General features: G+C 48.3%; 1 protein-coding gene across 3 annotated transcripts in view; it reads right to left on the reverse strand.

Moving 5' to 3' along the window:
- The window catches only part of MYO7B (myosin VIIB), a 92,137-nt gene that overhangs the window by 42,123 nt on the left and 31,733 nt on the right, over positions 1 to 18,281 (reverse strand). For all 3 annotated transcript variants that reach the window (XR_016350373.1, XM_075937440.2, XM_075937438.2), the window contains exons 16-26: positions 15,160 to 15,297; positions 13,624 to 13,776; positions 12,973 to 13,071; positions 12,452 to 12,546; positions 11,037 to 11,121; positions 10,294 to 10,512; positions 8,435 to 8,542; positions 7,165 to 7,335; positions 4,933 to 5,142; positions 3,594 to 3,764; positions 1,640 to 1,720 (exon numbers count right to left, since the gene is read on the reverse strand). Coding sequence is in view for 2 of the 3 variants with exons in the window: in XM_075937440.2 (XP_075793555.2) it covers positions 1,640 to 1,720; positions 3,594 to 3,764; positions 4,933 to 5,142; positions 7,165 to 7,335; positions 8,435 to 8,542; positions 10,294 to 10,512; positions 11,037 to 11,121; positions 12,452 to 12,546; positions 12,973 to 13,071; positions 13,624 to 13,776; positions 15,160 to 15,297 (1,530 nt within the window). In the remaining variant the exon portion in view is untranslated. The remainder of the gene's footprint in view (positions 1 to 1,639; positions 1,721 to 3,593; positions 3,765 to 4,932; positions 5,143 to 7,164; positions 7,336 to 8,434; positions 8,543 to 10,293; positions 10,513 to 11,036; positions 11,122 to 12,451; positions 12,547 to 12,972; positions 13,072 to 13,623; positions 13,777 to 15,159; positions 15,298 to 18,281) is intronic.

An 18,281-nucleotide genomic window follows, 5' to 3' on the forward strand; every position in this document is an offset into this window, starting at 1 on the left:
GGCTATACTTGTGTGACTACTGGCTCGGCTGTGCAATAGCGAGAATTCCCTGCTGCACTCATGTTCCTTAGTGATGGGTATTCTTAAAACATCAAGCTAGATATAAAGGATCTCTGTTCTCCATCAACTAAGAGACTTAGTTAATAACATAGGTGAGGAGCCAGGTCTAGAAGCTGCTCCTTCACCTTCAAACACACAAGCTTTTCCCTCTAGTGCAGCAGTGAGCAGATGCCAGCCTGCGGGTCAGCTCTGGTTTTACCTGCACCTCCATGGGTGCTTGCAGTTCCTGTTGGCCATGGATTACTGTTCTCAGCTAATGGCAGCTACAAGCACCCATACCTATGGAGACGCAGGTAAATATAGTGGTGGTGGCCCGCCGGGCCTAACCCTTGAGAACCACCACCGTCTTATTGCCCACCCCTGCTCTCGTGCCAATGCAGAGCTCCTCTAGCCCGTGTTAGCGGTAAGTTCAGTGAACCATGCAGTAGCAAGCAGCATCCTTTCCCCCTTCATGCACCCAAAGCCAATGGGGTCACCATGGGATGTGCTCAGGAGAGCTGTTGAGACCCTGGCCCTGGCCTAAGGACTGCTAACCTGAGCCCTAGCTATGGGAATGGGAAACAGGACCCAGGACTTTGTTAGTCAGGACAACAGACCATTATCGACTGTTTTTCATTTACTGAAAAATGGTAAATGGCAATTTTCAGTAACCCTAGCGATGCTCATTTCTGTTAGAAAAGTGGTGAGAAACTGGGTCATTTAAAACACTGCAAAAGGGAAACAATTTGGACATTTGTTGTTTTCAAGCCGTTCTAAGGCCTGTCCTTGCTAGGGAGGGGTAGGGCGCTTAGCCTGGAATCTCTGGCTGCCAGGATTAGAAGAGGCTAAGGCAGCTGTGAGGTCGCGTCTACACAGCAGTTATTTCAAAACAGAGCACTCTTCCCCCAACTTCCCTTCCTCCTCGGACAATGAGGGATTCAGGAGTTGGAGTAAGAAGCCCGTTACTTCGAAACAATGGGCTTGCTGTGTAGACGCACACTATGTTATTTCGGAATAATGTCAGTCTTTCCGAAATAACACTGCTGTGTAGACATAGTCTGAGAGAACTGGTGGAGGGATTGTCCTTCAGAGGAGCGGAAAAAAATCAAACTTGAATCTCCCCATGTAAGTACAATAGGGCCTGGGGACTGTCCAGGGGTGCATGCCAGGGAAAAAGTGGATGAGAACATGCAGTTTGTGCTCTGGAGGAATGGCCTGAGAGGGGAAGGGCAAGACAGTAAGCCGTGGGAGGCAAATACTCACTGTATTTGTACAGCCCCTAGCACAGTGGAACCCTGAGGAAAGCCTTTAGGCCCCCTACACAATACAACTCTTAACAAACTTGTGCAGAAGAGCCACACTTTGGCAGGGCTGGAGGAAGTGGTCCTGTCAGGAGATGAATGACTCAGTAGGGGCCGTGTGTGCGTTTCAGTGGCAAGTAGTAGAGCAGGAGCCCTGTGTGTAGGGAACGGTGGGCCCTGGCGCTACCTGGGGAGGGAGATCTTAGCCCCGGGGGCAGGCAGACCATCGTGCCTGTCAGCACAGGGAGGAGGCCTGGCAAAGATACCTGGGGAAAGCTACTTTGGTGTCCGCCTCTTACCTTTCCTGTCAGCTTCGAGGAACGTTTCAGCTTCACAGAGGAGATTCCCTTGGAGAGTCTGTTGTCCCTTCTGTAGCCTCCCTACAATAGACATGGCCATGACAGAAAATTAGTCCAATGCCCAAAGCACAGTAGAGACCAGTGAATTAAGGAATGGCAAGCAGGGTCCGAAATGCTGATCTATGTGATGGAAATCCCCATTAACCAACGCATCCTCTCTACAGTGCCAGTGCCTGCAGATGGAGTGCTTTTGGGCAGTGTTATATGGACATACTGAGCCAGACCCTTAGCTGGTGTCAATCGAATTCAGTGGAGCTACAGTGACTTGTCTGAATACTGCATACAGATGTCGTCGCCTCATCTCAAAAAAAGATATATTGGCATTGGAAAAGGTTCAGAAAAGGGCAACAAAAATGAGGTGTTTGGAATGGCTCAGATGTGAAGAGAGATTAAAAATACCTGGACTTTTCAGCTTAGAAAAGAGAAAACTAAGAGGGATATGATAGAGGTCTATAAAATCATGATGGGTATGGAAAGAGTGAACAAGGAAAAGTTATTTACTTATTCCCACAATATAAGAACTAGGGGTCACCAAATGAAATTAATAGGCCGCAGGTTTAAACACACAAAGGAAGTTTTTCTTCACTCAGCGCACAGTCAACCTGTGGAACTCATTGCCAGAGGATGTGGTGAAGGCTAGGACTTTAACAGGGTTAAAAAAAAAGCTGGATAGCCATCGATGGACCTAACCTCCATGAATCTATTAGCCAGGATGGGTAGAAATGGTTTCCCTAGCCTCTGTTTCTCTGGAAGTGGGTGATAGGGGCGTGCATATTACCTGTTGTGATACCTCCCTCTGGGCATATGGTATTGGCCACTGTTGGCAGACAGGATACTGGGCTAGCTGGACCTTTGGTCTGACTCAGTATGGCCGTTCTTCTGTGTCAGCTGAGGACCAGTTTCATTCACTTTCCACTCTACTGGGTCTATTTTTGTTTTCTTTGCAAAGAAAAGTATTACAGGTTTTACCCCTCTAGTCCTAGCACCAGCAGGAAGCCAACCCCCTGACAGACCCTGCTGGGTCACCAGACAGAAATTGGGCTCTCACTAAGCACTGCTAGCTGTGTGGCTTTGGCCCTAGTTAAAGGCACAAGTCAGGATCCTCCAGGAACACAAAGAGGAAGCTACTGGCCCCAGCCCTCACTTGTATCACTTGCACGTCAGCTAACTGCTCAGACCCTGCTGAGGTGTGCTACAGAAAACCGGACAACAGGCAATTTCTTATGCAGCACACACCCTCTCTGCTATCCCCATACTTTTCCTGTAAGTCGCAGGCATGGGCAGCTCTAGAGCACCAACCCCCAGCAATACTGAGGCCACCTTCAAGTCAAGAGAAAAAAGACTTTTATCAGTGTCGGTTGTTCTCCACCTGCACTGCCTCTGCGGATCCATACTGTCGGTGCCCTCCTAGAGGGCCTACATGACTCCTACAGGCAGGATCTCTGGAGACAGGCTCCAGATGGAGTAAAAAGTTGCTTCCAGCTACAACCACTTGGGAAGAGAGACAATTACAACAACTAGTTCAAAGAACTCTAAGATGTTATTAAAACTGCCAGTAAACCTATCCTAAATGAGCTCTAAAGGCCGGGTCAGCTTGTCATGTGGTCAGTCATCTAGGAGTCTACGATGCTGAGACTCTTCCCTCTGCCATTGTGCTGCCGTGCTGAGTGGGGAGAGAGATTAAGGAGCACTCGTAGGCTTTGTTGCTCCCGCATTTAGCGCACACCCATAGCCCGCCTGGAACACTGTCAGCCTCACTGGAGGAAACTGCAGCCTGTTCTGCCAGCAGGGGTAAAACCATTCACATACCAGTTGCAGGGATTAAACACTCTGCCCCCAGCACTGGAGAGCCTCAATCTGAGCCATTATGAGAATAAAGGCGTCTCCCTCTTACCGGCTGTGGAGTGTTGTTGCCCGTAAGCTGGACTTGGCTTTTCTTGCCAAGTGTGTCGTAGATCTGGGTCATCACAGAGCTGCTCTTGCTGTTGGTGTTCTTAGCGAACATTACCGGCTCTGAGAGCTCGCCCATGAACCGCAGGATGATGTTCCACACAGCCAACGAAGCCTGGAACACCAGGAGACAGATACGGGGTCAGACTGATATGGGGAACGGCAGGCTCCTAGACACACACAGGCACATACACGTCGCTCTTCTGGCTTCCCCCATCTACTGCTCAGGCAGGTAAAGCCCTGTGCTCCGAATCATGCCCGTGGGATGTTTTCCTAGACCCTCAGGTCACAGGTGAGCAATATTCAAGTGCCCCCAGTGCAGAAAGGACAGAGCATGAAGCTGCATGTGGCTCTGGTGGGAATGTTAGTCCTGGCTGATGCTAGGACATTAGGCAGATATAACTACATCACTCGGGACAAATCCACATCCCTGAGCGATGCTGTCAGACCAGCTATCCCTTGGTGTAGGCAGTTTTCCCACTGTCCTAGCTCCTGCCTCTCAAGGTGCAGTACCCATGCCAGGGGGAGAGCCCCCCATCAGTATAGGCAGTGTCTTCACTCACATGCTGCTGTGCTGCTGTCTCTGTGCTGTACGTGTAGGAAAATCCTCACACTCGCTGTATCAGACAGCTGCTGTGGTGAGGCAGCTTTTTGAATCTTGTGGGGGGAGGGAAATACAGGATTGGGCTGGCAAGTGGGATGGGAACCTTAGCTGAGCCAGAGTCTGCACTTACTCGGGGTGGCAACCAGCATTTCAACTTTCCCAAGAACCCTGAGGACTCCAACCTGCCAGGCAGTGATGAGAAATCTGTTGCAGAACTGGGACCTTCGTTTTCTAAGGCTGCTAAGTGAGAGATCCCAGAACGCCTCATCCCTCAGCAGCAGGAGCAGCGTGATGGGAAGGCAGGGACTGTGCTCTCCCTCAACTTCACCTCAAAGACCAGAAGCTGGGCAAAGGGCGATCCTGAAGCCCTTTCCACCTCCCCTGAGCAGCAGAGGTCAGGGGAGTCCCATCCTTCGGTACAGTGAATGGCAGGGCTCTCTCCCATGCAGCCAGTACTAGGCTGTGGGCAGTGCCTGCCAGTGGAAAGCAGAGACTCAGCCTGTAGGGCACATGGAAATTGCTAGTCCCACTGTGGGCCTCAGGAGTGTCTCTTTGGTGCTAGAGTTTCCCCTGCTTGCAGCCCCTTCTCAGGGAATGACCAGCTTGTTGGAGGCGAGGAAAGGCAGGCCACGGAGCCAGGCCGGCTTAGCAGGGGCACTGCAAGGAAGGAACATGGTACCAGGATATCATCCTTCTCGTCGTGGTAGAGCAGCGGGTGGCGCAGCGGCTTCCGCATGTGCGTGTGTGTAGAGGATCCTTGAAAGTAAGTGGCAGCAAACTTTGGAAACGTGTACTCCGCCAGGTCATCAACCTCCTCTTCCAGCTGTACACTCATGGGAAGCATGTCCAGGTCCACCTCGTCCAGCATGCCTGCCTTTGCTTCCAGGTCCTGCACAGAAAGCAGACAAGATCACCTTTCCTTTCTCCCTGCATCGTGTATTTTGATTCCTCCCTCCCAGTTTTGCCAGAAAAAGCCCTTGGGATCCCAGCCAGGTGGTTCTAAGTTAATATCAGGGCTACTTCCAGTGGAAATGAGGAGTAACGGTAGTTCGAACTAGGAAGCCTAGTTCGAACTACCTAGTTCGTGCCCCGTGTAGCCGCGCTGCACGGGGTTCGAACCAGCGGGGTTTTAAAAATGGCGGCTCCCCGCTTATGCAAATGAAGCCCGGGTAATTCAAATCCCGGGCTTCATTTGCAAGTGCGGTATGCCTACATTACCCCGCTAGTTCGAACTAGGAGGGTAGTGTAGACATACCCTCACAGAGATGAAGTTAGCTCTCTTAAGGCTTGCTTAAGCCATTCTACCACCTCAGAGTAAACATCCCGGCTGTGTCTAGACTGGCCAGTTTTTCTGGAAAATCAGCCGCTTTTCCGGAAAAACTTGCCAGCTGTCTACACTGGCCGGTTGAATTTCCGCAAAAGCACTGACTTCCTACTGTAAGAAATCAGTGCTTCTTGCGGAAATACTATGCTGCTCCTGTTCGGGCAAAAGTCCCTTTTGCGCAAGAGGGCCAGTGTAGACAGCTGAGATTTGTTTTCCGCAAAAAAGTCCCGATTGCAAAAAGTGCTTTTGCGGAAAAGCGTCCTGCCAATCTAGACGCTCTGTTCCGAAAATGCTTTTAACGGAAAACTTTTCCGTTAAAAGCATTTCCGGAAAATCATGCCAGTCTAGATGTAGCCCCTCTATGCAAGTGGGAGGGGTTCGTCCCTTGGCATAGCTAATCTGCTTCCCCAAAAGGTGGTAGCTTGGTTGGTGGAAGTGCCCTCCGAATGAGGACTTGGGCTCGGCTTAACGACACCTCAGGGGTGTGAATTTTTCACACCTGAGATGGATGTAGTCAAACCAACCCAATTTTCTAGTGTAGACATCTTAGCTCTCCTTGCTCTGGATGGAAGTTTCCTCTCCAACTTCTCCCTGGAGCTGACAGCTCAAGGTGATATCCAGGAGTAGATACCACATCCTGCCAAATGTGTGTGCCTTGGAAAAGAATGTAATTACCAAGTGGGAGAAGTTCCAAGGCATGTCTCCCAGTGCATGGATAATAGGCTGGCCTTTTATGGAACATCCCCCTCCACAACCTAGATACTGTGTGTAAAACAAGGTCTTCCCCCAGGAAAAAACACTAATTCATTCTTTCATACAAGCTCCACAGTTCAGGATCACTCTGCCTCAGTCTTGTTTTCAAATTGCACAGGAAATGCATGCATGAAGTGTAAAAGACTAACAAAATTTTAAAAACAACTAATAGTCTAGCAGCACCTTAAAGACTAACAAAACATGTAGATGGTGTCAAGAGCTTTCATGGGTACAACCCACTTCTTCATATGAATGGAGTATTAAAAGACCAGTTCCAAAATAAATAGAGGATGGGGAACTAGACTTTTAATACTCCATTCATCTGAAGAAGTGGGTTGTTCCCACAAAAGCTCATGTTATTCTTTAAGGTGCTGCTAGACAATTAGTTATTTTTTAAGTTTCTGCAGTTACAGGGCTAACTTGGCTGCCCCTCGGAAGGTTTTGAAGAAAAAAGCTGCAGTCAGAGTAACAGGCCCTGAGAGCAGAACAGAGAGACAGATGCAGAATGAAGAGGCTGGCATGGGCTTGCTAGGGTCTGGCAGTGCAAAGGGACTGGCATTATGTGACCTCAGGAAGCACAGAACTCTCAAGCAACGTACAAGACTCAAGCTTATGCTAATTGAGCTACTAATGAGCTTCCCCGGGATGTCAAGTGCATGCGATCGTGTGACTCGAGAGGGTCACTTAGCTCTTCTCTTCTGGTCTCTTTCATTGCTCCCATTTTCACTTTATAAAAGCCGGTTATGCCAGATTTATCTTTAGTGCAATTTCAGCAAAGGCCAGGACGTGACACGAGATATGGATCTAGCCCATCATGGCTTTGCTGCCCTTTACCTCGAATCCCAGAGGCGACTGCCCTTCTTGGCCTCCAATCACAGTAGGCAGAAAACCAAACATTTTATCCACCATTTCCTGGTCGCTGATAGCATCATAAAGCGGTTGTTTGTCGGAGAGAGAATTGTGTTTCCTTTGCTCCTCCTCTCTCTCCAGAGCTGCCAGGTGCTCCTTTAAACAGACAAAAGGCACATTAAGATTAACTGTGTCCGTCTTTAGCTAGAATTAAGGGCTTGTTTAGAGTATGGACATTTGAACTACATGGATGTAGTTCAACCAGTGCAAACTCCTAATGCAGACATACTGCACCAGTGCAAAATGGTGCTTGTAGTGGTGAGTCACACCTCAGTAGTGCATCTGCACAGGAGATCTGGGCCCAAGAGCGACACAGCCCAGGTTGTAAAAAATAATTAAATTACACACTAGAAATGAGACATAAAGCCAAAATTGTCAGTGGTGTGACTCTGAACCCCCTCACCCTGGCATAATTCGGGAGGCAGTGAATCATACCAAGCTAATACTGGAGTAAAGTGAAATCAGAATCAGGCCCCACATTTTTCTCCTCTCCACCATCACAAAAAGTCACTTTTGTTTAGGTAGAAGGCTATAAAGGCGATAGATCCCCATGTTTCCACCTCTTCCTCGAAACAGGTAGCAATGCTTTTATAGGGGAGAGGGAAATAGTTTCAGATCCCAAATGACTAACAGATTACAGTGGGTGGATTATGGGATATTACAAAAGAAAATATCAGGAAGTCAGTTAACCGTCACTTACTGGTGTATAATAAACTGTAAGAAACTAAACCCGAGATTCCAAAAACTGGAAGCCTAAAGTTGAATGGAGTAGGCACCTGGCTGGAGGTGCTCATTTATGTTTTGCTTTAAATCTTGGCCCAACCAATGCCACTCTACGGGACAGCTGTGTAAACAGCTGCTACAGGGAAAGCACAGAATCCCAAACCCTTACACGAAGAATGTGGCTAAATATTTGGTGACATGTTGGCATGGGCAATCTGGGCAAATGAGCCAGTACATTGCAGCAAACAGACTGGCACGAGCAATGTGGGGATGCATGCAGGCAGGTAAGCACGTGAGACCTGCTTGCACAGTTCCTACTCACCACAGAACTGCATGTTATGACTTTTTGAAAGTGAAGCCCTGTGAGTGTGCGCATGGGGTTGGGCAAGTGTGTGTGTGCGTTTGATGGTGTGGGGTGTCTGGGAACACTCACGAGAACTCTGCATTCCTCCCTCAAAATCCTGACACCTACCTTTTCTAGCTTCATGGCTTCTTGCTTTGCTCTCATTGACCCGATGATAGGGATGAGGCGTTTCTCCTCTTCTAAGCCTAGCCGTCTGGCTTCTAGTCTGTGCTGGTGCTGCAGGGAACAGTCATGCGCTATGATTCTTCTCCACCCTGCTTTGCTGGCTGCAGTCTGCCATCAGCCAAGAAGCCGGGGTGGCTGCTAGCCAAAGATGTTAGTAATAGCCACCAGGGGCTGCTCAGTGGGAATAGGGCCCAGCTACAGGCGGCCCCCAACTTGTGACACGATTGGTTCCCGGGGAAGCATCGCAAGTCAGGGGCGTCGTAACTCGAACCCTCATTTATGATAGGTGCCATGCGCCGTTGTAAATGTGGGCCGAGGACGTAAGTTGGGGTTTTCGGACCCTTCCGCACTTACAAAAATGGTTGTAAGTACGGGGGGGGGTCATAACTTGGGCAGTTGAAAGTCAGGGGTTTCCTGTACACTAACACCACTTGGATGTTAAAAAAATCTTTTCCAAGAACTTTGCCTTTGGAATGCTCCAGTTTGAAACGGGCAGCTATTCAAAGGAGAGAAATGCTCAGGAGGTTTACTGGGGCTCAACAAGCTTTCTCACTGTCTGCTGCAAGAGGCAAGGACTGAAGGTGTGTTTACCACCCTGCCCCCTTTACAAATTCTTGTAACGATGTTGCTGACAGTAAGAGAAAGTGAACTGACTGTCCAAGCTCATGCTAAGTCTGAACCAGGAAGCGTATGAGGAAGGCGCTGCCCTGGTGATCTTGCTTGGGAATAAGTGAGAAAAGGAAGAAGAGAAAACCCCAGATTTTTCCTTCTAGGTATGCTTTTGGTCAGGGCGAACTGAGGTGGCCGCCTCAGGTGCCAGACTGTGGGAGGGAGTGCCAATAGGACCCAGAGTGTAGAAAATTGTGTCTGCTGCTGGTGCGTATGTATTCTCTCCGCTCTAGATGCACAGAGATGGTGGCGTGCTGTGCTGGAGGAAGGAGGGCACAAGAGACCTTTTAAAGTTCTGGCCCAAGCGAGGGGGCATGGGGGCATCATTTGAGCTCCCCGCTTCAGGTGCCAAAATGTTGAGGGCTGGCCCTGCTTTTGGCTTTTGGCAAGTAGCAGTGGCTGAATGAAGGAACTGGAGGACAGTGGGGTCAAAGTTGAAGGGCATCTTTTAACTATGTATTTTTGATAATAAACATGTTAGAAAAGCCATAGACAGAAATAAGGCAGACTGGACAGTGCTAAGCCAGCAGGGACCTTGCCCAGGACTGGAACGCCTCGATGCTACTACAATGCAAATAATGAATGAGTAGTTTTGTCCAGGGCAGGGTATATCTCATTTGAGAATGCAGTGCAATCTGATTTCTATCGAGGCCATATCAGGCCCTGTTACAGACACTGATTTACTTTTTCAGAAGTTACTGGAACATATTATCATACAAGATTTTTTTCTCTTCCTTCCCTGCCTCCCACCCAGAAATATTCCTGAACTCTTTGATTTTTAAAACGAAATGCATTGTATTTTTAGCAATTTCCCCAAGTGCTTATGTCCCACATCTGCAAAGCCCCTATTTTAATAAGCACAGAGAACAGATGTGCATGAGATCTGTATGCTAAAGACCCTGCTTTCATACCTGTCAAGTCCCTGGAGAGCCATAGTCATGCTAAATGTAGTATTCTCCACCAAAGAAACCATCTTGCAGTCAACTCTATGGGGATCCCTTAAGAACTCACCCGGGAACACTGTTATCAAGGTGGGGACTGGTTGCCTAGAGGAGCCTGCTTGCTCCCCATGCTTATCAGAGCACCCTAGAAGCAATGTCATGTTTCAGAGATGCCTGACTGTGAACACATACCTCTCTCTTCATCCTCTGGAAACTCCTACGAACAAACATACCCCTGGCATATGCCTGTATAACACACACAGCCTTCATCTGCTCCGCTGTCTTCTTACGCATCAGGTAACCTCGGCACAAGGCCTGAAACTTAACCACGCTGGCCCGGGCTGTTTTGTACTGCTTGGCAAGTTGCCGGCTCCGGAAGAGGGACTGCAGGCGCTCGAAGCCCAGCAGCACCTGCAGCAGGTGGAGAAAAATGAGCTGAAGTGATTAGGCTTGATGCAAACAAGTCCAGGCCCGTGTTGGGCTTGATAGAGGATAACAAGCTCTGTGGCTATCCTGGACAGAGACTCAGGACAACGAACACAGCTACCGGAAATGACGGCTCGAGTGACTGCTTTATTCCTGCCCCATGCAGAGCTCTTTAAAGGGGTTTGAAAGAACCTCCGTGCCCTACTGTGAATGTAGGGAATGGCATAAGTCCCACAAGACTGGGGAGTGGGGCGGGGAGAGAACAGGAGTGGAGAGAGCTGAATGGAAGAAAACGGCCTTCCTGGGACTAGCTAGGGTTAGCGGCTTTACTAATAATGGCCCAATGAGGGTGAAGATGCTCCAGAGCCCTGTTGGGCCTAACCCCTCCTCTCCATACACCAGCACTTTGCCCTGTCTCTCTCATTATTGAGCAACTGCTCTGCACGCCGCACACAGCTACGCACAGCACAACAGTCACAGTCCCTCGGGGCCCGGCCCCCCTTGCTTACCAGTCGGAAATTCTTCCTGCCGTAGTAACCCCGCCAGGCTGCCTGCAGCTTCACAGCAGCCTGCCTCTGTTTCAGAAACTGCTTCCTAAAAGCAGATGGGCAAGGAAGCGTGTTAGTCAGCTAGGCAGTCCTGCCATTTCTTATATACAACCGACAAGGGCAAGGATCAGGAATGAAGCAAGAGCTCTTCCCTCTTCACCCATACTCACCATGCTCTGCTCCCTGCCTACCTTCTCTCAGTCACAACATCCAGGCTGCCCACACCCCATGCTCACGGATGGTCAGGCCAGAAGAAACCATTCTGATCACTTAGCCTGACCCCTTGCATAGTGCCAGTCAGAGATTCACTCACGCGGCTCAGCTCTCAGCGCAAGTAAAACAGCCGAGTGGATTAGACAAGATCCAAAATCTTGTCACGTGCACTTTGCATCCACTTGCTGCTGGGCAGGAGGAGAGTCTAGGGGTCAGGAATCCCTACTGATTGACCCATGAGGCTCCAGTAATGTTCTCAGCAATAGCTCCAGGGCACTGCTGGAGTAGCTCCACAGAATGCAGTGTTCTGCAAGAGCTGAAAACTGTGGTTTCCAGAACTCAAACCTAGCTAAGTTAATCCTACGCGCCTGATCACCATATGCCAATAGCTTAAGTTATAACTGATAACATTTGCAAAACTCATCTGAATAAGCCAAACTTCCCATAGCAAAAGCTCTTCCAGGAAATGCACGGTTTCTGATAGACGCATTCCCAAACACAGGTAGGGCACTTCACTAAAACGGTCAGAGTTAGATTAATCAAATAAGCGATAAATCAAGCCTTCAGGAATCTGAGCAGTTGAGAACAGGTATGTGCTAGTAGATAAGTCAACGCAATGTAAATTGAGTTTAACCAGAACTGGACAAAACATTAGGAACCATAATTATAGGGAACAATCCTGCCCTGCCAGGGAGAAGAACTGAATAGCCCAGTGGTTCTTTTCTACCTATGAGCTCTAAGAAATAAATATTTTACAGATTGGGCCATTCTGCAGATGAAAGGAGGATACTGATTGCAGTGGATTTCAAACACTAATGAGGCTTATCCCATTGTTCACTAGACACTGATACATGCAAATTCTCCTGCCAGCTTGATTTATTGATCATTCTTTCACATGCATGCAAAGTGCTGCGTGGATTTTGCAGGGCACTGAGATAAACTTAAACAGAAACATAAGAAGTCTATGAGCAAAATCTTTGCCTCACTATTTATGTCTCCATCGGTATGTGATCTGAGTGCCAGAGGGGTCTAATTTAAGGCCAGTGGAATCTGAGGATCGATATAGTCAATGCTTTATTTACGTTATGCTGCACCCCCGGGAGAACAGTCTATGAATTTTTACAACTCTCTCTACAGTTCTCATGCTCTTTAGACGTGCTCACCTGTCCTTGAATCCCCTCAGCACCTTCTGGATCAGAATGACCTTTTCGGTGAGCGCCTTGTCGCGCTGTACCTCCAGTACCATATCATGATAATCCTGTTCAAAGAGGTCGTAAATATACATTCATTCACAATTTCAAGACAGAACCTCCAGAAACTTGACACAATGGGCAGCCTCTGTGTTAAAGAGGCCCAGAACTTGGCATCGATGTGCATTTCTGGATTTGGACAGAGAACGTTTATACAGCACCTGGCCACGCTGTGCCTGCCAGGCCCCACTGTAACATGCTCTGCACCCTCAGGGCCTGAGCAGGGAGCCACAAAGTGCTATGAGCAGTGCCATGGCGCTAACAGGATGAGTGAATCAGCCTCTTATAGGACAAGCCATTTGATGGCACAGTGATGCACAAGGGCCAAAGAACCGGCTTATTTCTCCTTAACGGGAGACTCAAAGCTGTCCTAAAAAAATGTCACGCACCATTTTTTTTCCTTTAAGAGGAAGCAAATGGCTTTTGTTACTTACTTTGAGGAAAATCTTGGTTCTTCCAGTTTTCCAGTCTTCATCTTTTCCTAGAACTGTCTCAGAAATGTAAATGCAGCACCGACGAGCATCACCCTGCAGCTGATGGGGAAAAATCGTTGTCACCCTGGGGCTTGGTTACAAATACGGAAATTGCAGGCTCTTAAACAGCCACGATCCTGGCATTTCAAAGGGTGAAGAACAGAAGTCTGAGGTCTGAGAGGGCTTGGGATTGAGAGTGCTCAATGAAGACATGGCTCAGGTTGAAAGGGCTCCAGAACCGAGAGCAAGAGGAAATTGGTGAATGTTCTGAAAAGTCCTGGTATCCAGAGACAGGGGCCTGGGAATATTTCAGCTCAGAAATCAGGGTGCGGAGAATGAAAGTGCTTTAGATCTGGAATGATGTGCTTGGCTGGGACATTTGCAGGAACTGATCCCAGGATCTCTGGATCTAAAAGCCTGAGCCTTCAGTGCTTGAGCTAAACAGAATGTGGAGAACAGAAGCACTTAACCCTGGTTAGCCGTTACCCATCACTAGTATATGTGAGCGGCGAGCTGAGGCCATTTTAGGTTTAAAGCTTAACAGTTAAACACAATATATTACCCTCAAGCCTTATCAGGAAAAGTCAGTTAATCAAGTTCTCGTGGACACACCTGTTCTCGAGCGGAAACTGGCAACAGGGCTCTGTATCTCTCGAAGAACTCAGCGAAGCTGTAGCGAATTGGGTAGCCAGCCTTCCTAATCCGAATAGTTTCCATCATTCCTGAATAGCGCAGCTGTCGGGTACACAGCTCCCGATCAAACAACTGAAAGGACAGACGAACATGAAGAAATCTATCACAGAAACAAACTGTCCCTGTAACATTCCTTAGAGAGCACCTGCTGACTCCTGCAGATGCCAGAGTGGTTTCAAAATGAACTACTACACTCTTTTCTGAATTGCCTTTATTTAAATCAAGGCACCAAATTCAGTGCTGGTGTAAGAAAAGGACGTCCAGTCTGCACGATAGAAAACTCAGCCTGTCATGTATCCCTGGCGGAGCCAGTGCACATCAACACATGGTCATGAGAATTTCTCTGTTTGTCTCTGGGCCAGATCCTTGCCTGATGCAAGCCACCATCACCCCATTGCCTTCCCTGGAGCAGTGCTGGTTTGCAGCAGCTGAGGAACTGTCCCGTTGTTTGCAAAAGGAAGGTGGACACACAACGTCAAAGGAGCTCAACCCCGCCCCTGAATTTATACCTGCAAACACTGGTCACTAGAAGCCTGGTCCAAAGCCCTCTCAAGTCCTTAAGAAAACTCTCTGTGATCTAAGCGGGCTTGGACCAGGCCCTACTTGCCCACAACAGGTCGATGCAGGTTTTTTCAAAGATGCAGGAATATGGATGCAAAGCCCCAGAACATGGTTGACACATGGTCTGTCTGTTGGCTGGTTGGGAGCTTCTGGTGAGGCCAATCCCATCATCACTTCCTAGCTTAACAGACCCAGTCCCTTGGTCGTGTAGGACTTGCAACACAGAACTTAATTTCATTCTTCTACAGGCCCCTCATTACAATCTATGAGCACCTCCCCTCTGTTAGGTGGCTTTTCCTGTTTTCACGCCACCTGGGGCAGGGCCATGCTCCTCTCCCCAGTTCAAAGGAAGAAAGTGAGGCACAGACAGATTAAGTTACTTGCCCAAGGTCACACAGGAAGTCTGAGGCAGAACCAGGTCTTGATCTCCTGAGTCCCAGTCTAGTGTCTTAACTGCAAGACCTTCCCTCTTCCCCAGTGACACTGGCTCTGATGGCCCTCCTACACTTTAAACACCAACCCCTTTGTCCCTCAGTAGGACCGCTTTGGGCCCCACAGTTATATTTTTCCCCTTTTTCCATTTGTTGTTAGTTAAATCCCTCCCAAGTCTCTGTTTTGAAGTTACTGGGGTGGCTTTTATAACCTGTTTCTGTATATTCCTCATTCCTTGTTTTGCAATACAGCACTCAAACCCATTGGCAGGGGCCCTTTAAAATTAAAGCCTTATATCCTAAAGCCCTTTTTATTACAGCCACATCCAAACTCCAGCTTTTCCTGGGGAAGGTAGAAATACAAGATGCTCTGCTGCATCTGAGGAGTTCGGAGAAGTCACTTTCTCCTTAACCACCCACGTTACTGCAGACCAGAGGCTGATCTGTATTTCTGAAGTATTACCAAAGGCTTCTTGTAGTCATTGGGTTTGATACAGCGAATGAAGTATGGCTGACAGCTCCCCAGGATTTTCATCAGCTGCTCCAGAGACTGTTTGAATTGGCCACCCAATGTAGACAGGCGTTTGCTGGAATCCGAGCCCTGGGGAGAATAAGCACATACGTGATTCTTACGTCCCTTGAGCCACTAATAATGTCACACACAGTGTTCCTGGACAGAGAAACACATTTTCTGGCAGTTCCCTCATTTGTGCTTCTGTACCCACTAGGGGCCAGCTCTGCCCTCCTTACTCACTCTGTGCTGTGCTTACCTATGCCAATAACCCCTGCACTCAGGGGACTGCTCACATGAGTAAAGCGCTGCTCCACGTGCATAAGAATGGCAAAATCTAACCCATCCTGCGTACCAAGGGCAAGGGTCCGTCTCTTTGGACAAGTTCTGGATCTGCTGAATTACAGGACTTGTCCTAGCATGCACCGGGTGTTACTGCAGTGGTAACTCATATGTGTCTGCTTGTGATCTTGATAGGGAAGAGCACGTATGTCAGCAATACTGACTTCCAGGCTAGGCACTGCCAGGCCCAGGGCTTCCCAACCGGCTGTTAGCCAGAAGGAGAAGCCTAACTCCGAGGTCATTATCGCTGTTGTAAATAGTGGAACAGTAAAAGGCGCAGAATGTGGAGTGACACGTTAAGAGCTGATCTGCGTGTGGTCATAAATACAGGGTCCTTAGGCTGACAGCATAGTGCCGAATCCTGCTTTGTTCCCCAGGTGCAACTCCAGTGGAAACACGTGTTCATTTTAGTTACTGCCGGTTTTCACTCATCCCAATGGGCACAGACTTTTCCATAGTCTTTGTTACACAGAGCTTTGTAGCAGGAGTTAATCTCAGATTTCCATTGTCCTTAAACTGCACAGTCATGACTGTGACACTCTGCAAATTCCAACCTGCAGCAGGATCCCACTGCATTTTATTTTTTATAAGGACAGGGCTTCCTCAGAGCAGCACGCTAATAACTGTGCAGCACTGACGAGGTTTCTTTGAGGTGGGGAAACCACAGACTCCAGGGGTCCTCCATGCTATTACACTTACTCGAATCCATTCTGATACTTATTCCTCACAAGGGTAGATACTTCTGCAGCTTTCCCTGCAGACCAACTCTGCCCTGCTGTGGCCAAACACACGTACTTTTGGAAAATATTTCCTCAGTGCCTTCGAGCAGCTGCAACACAGATTATCCACTTAGACCTAGTAGGCACATCTGTCAAAATAGCTAAAATAATTATGTGAGCCTAATTAACATTGGCTATTCCCACATCTTAGCGGCTCATCTTCCATCTCACTAAATCAGTAGGAGGGCCACAGCGAGGTCTGACTCCAGTGTCCTTACGGCCGCATGTGGATACACAATTGAGGATGCTGTTGCCAGGAATAGGGTTATGGTTTCTTTCCCAGGGACCTTGAGGAGCAGATCTGCCAAGTCAGGCCAGCAAAGTCCCCCAGGGCCTTTCATCCACTGGTCCTCTCTACAGAATTTATTTCCCAGGCTCCCAAGTACAGGGCTGATCCAAAGCCCATGGAAGTTAATGGGAGTGTTTCCACTCACATACGTGGGCTTCAAATTGAGCCATGAATCCTCATTAGATGAGCCACTGCATTACCCGTGTGTGCTCCAAAGAAAAATAACTCAAGCTTGTGGCAGAGACAGGAAATTACTAGAGCAGCGCAAATAAATCTAATTCTTAATCGCACGGCTGTTGTCTACAGACACCAGGCCAGTTGCTCTTTGCTGTTTAGTCCACTGTTCACTTCCATCTTCTCCCAAGTTGTTTACCTGGCCACAGACAGGCGATGCTCTGGATTGCAAAAAGCCATAGGGTGCGGCTAGACTGTGGGGGGCGGGGGTGTTCAGGATACTGGAGGTATCCCGAACAATCTCTGCCACGTCCAGGGAATGCGTTTGCTCTTCCACTTTTTTTTGCAGAAGAGTAAACACGCTCTTTCGGAAGCCCCTGTTTTCCTCATTCTACGAGAAAGAAGGGGGCTTCTGAAAGAGGGTTTTTTCCCAACATTTGGCCCAGTCTAGACAGGCCAAATGTCAGAAAAGCCTCTTCCGACAAAAGAATAGGAAAAAAGGTACGCAAAGTGCCTACTGACCATTACAGAGTGCCTACTGACCATTACACTTACCTACGTGCCTCCTGCTTCCATCCAAGACATATTTCCCAATCAATTGTTTACATCTAGGTTCTAAGATACAACCGGATTTGCTCCAATCCCATAGACTGAGACAAACATCTATAGGATTTCTATCAGGCATTCTTAAAACTCAAATATCCACCCGGAGAAGTGAAAAAACAGATTGACAGAGCCAGACGAATATCCAGGCATCAGCTTCTTCAAGATAGGCCCAACAAAGAAAACAACAGAACACCACCGGTCATCACCTATAGCCCCAACTTAAACCCCTCCAGCACATCATTAACAGTCTACAACCTGTCCTGGAAAATGACCCCTCACTCTCACAGACCTTGGCGGACAGGCCAATCCTCACCTACAGACAACCCCCTAACCTCAAACAAATTATTTCCAGAAACCACACACAGCACACCTCCATCAAGCACTGGGTACTGAGAGTACTTAGAACTCACTCTATCAGCCTCATTTACCATGGACACTCTAATTGACAATATATTTTTCCCTTCTCTTTCTCTCTCCATCCCCTCTCTTTCTTTGCTATTTATTTGTCCCCTGGGCCCCTTAACTCCAGTCATCTGAAGAAGTGGGCTGTGCCCACGAAAGCTCATGATACCATCTGCATGTTTTGTTAGTCTCTAAGGTGCTGCTAGACTATTTGTTGTTTGAATGTATTCAGTTAGGGTATGTCTACACTTGCACCCTAGTTCGAACCAGGGATGCAAATGCAGGCATTCGAAATAGTCAATGAAGCGGGGATTTAAATATCCACTGGCGCGTTACTCCGAATGCCAGCTGATTCAAAAATGAAAGTGCGCTCCGGGACGTGCTAGTTCAAACCAAACCCCTTGGTTCAGACTAACATTACTCCCAACCAAACCCCTTGGTTCAGACTAACATTACTCCCGGCGTGCACTTCCTGGTTTGAA

This window comes from Pelodiscus sinensis, chromosome 10, assembly GCF_052426305.1.
Source record: "Pelodiscus sinensis isolate ZL-2025 chromosome 10, ASM5242630v1, whole genome shotgun sequence".
Lineage (NCBI taxonomy): Eukaryota > Metazoa > Chordata > Testudines > Trionychidae > Pelodiscus > Pelodiscus sinensis.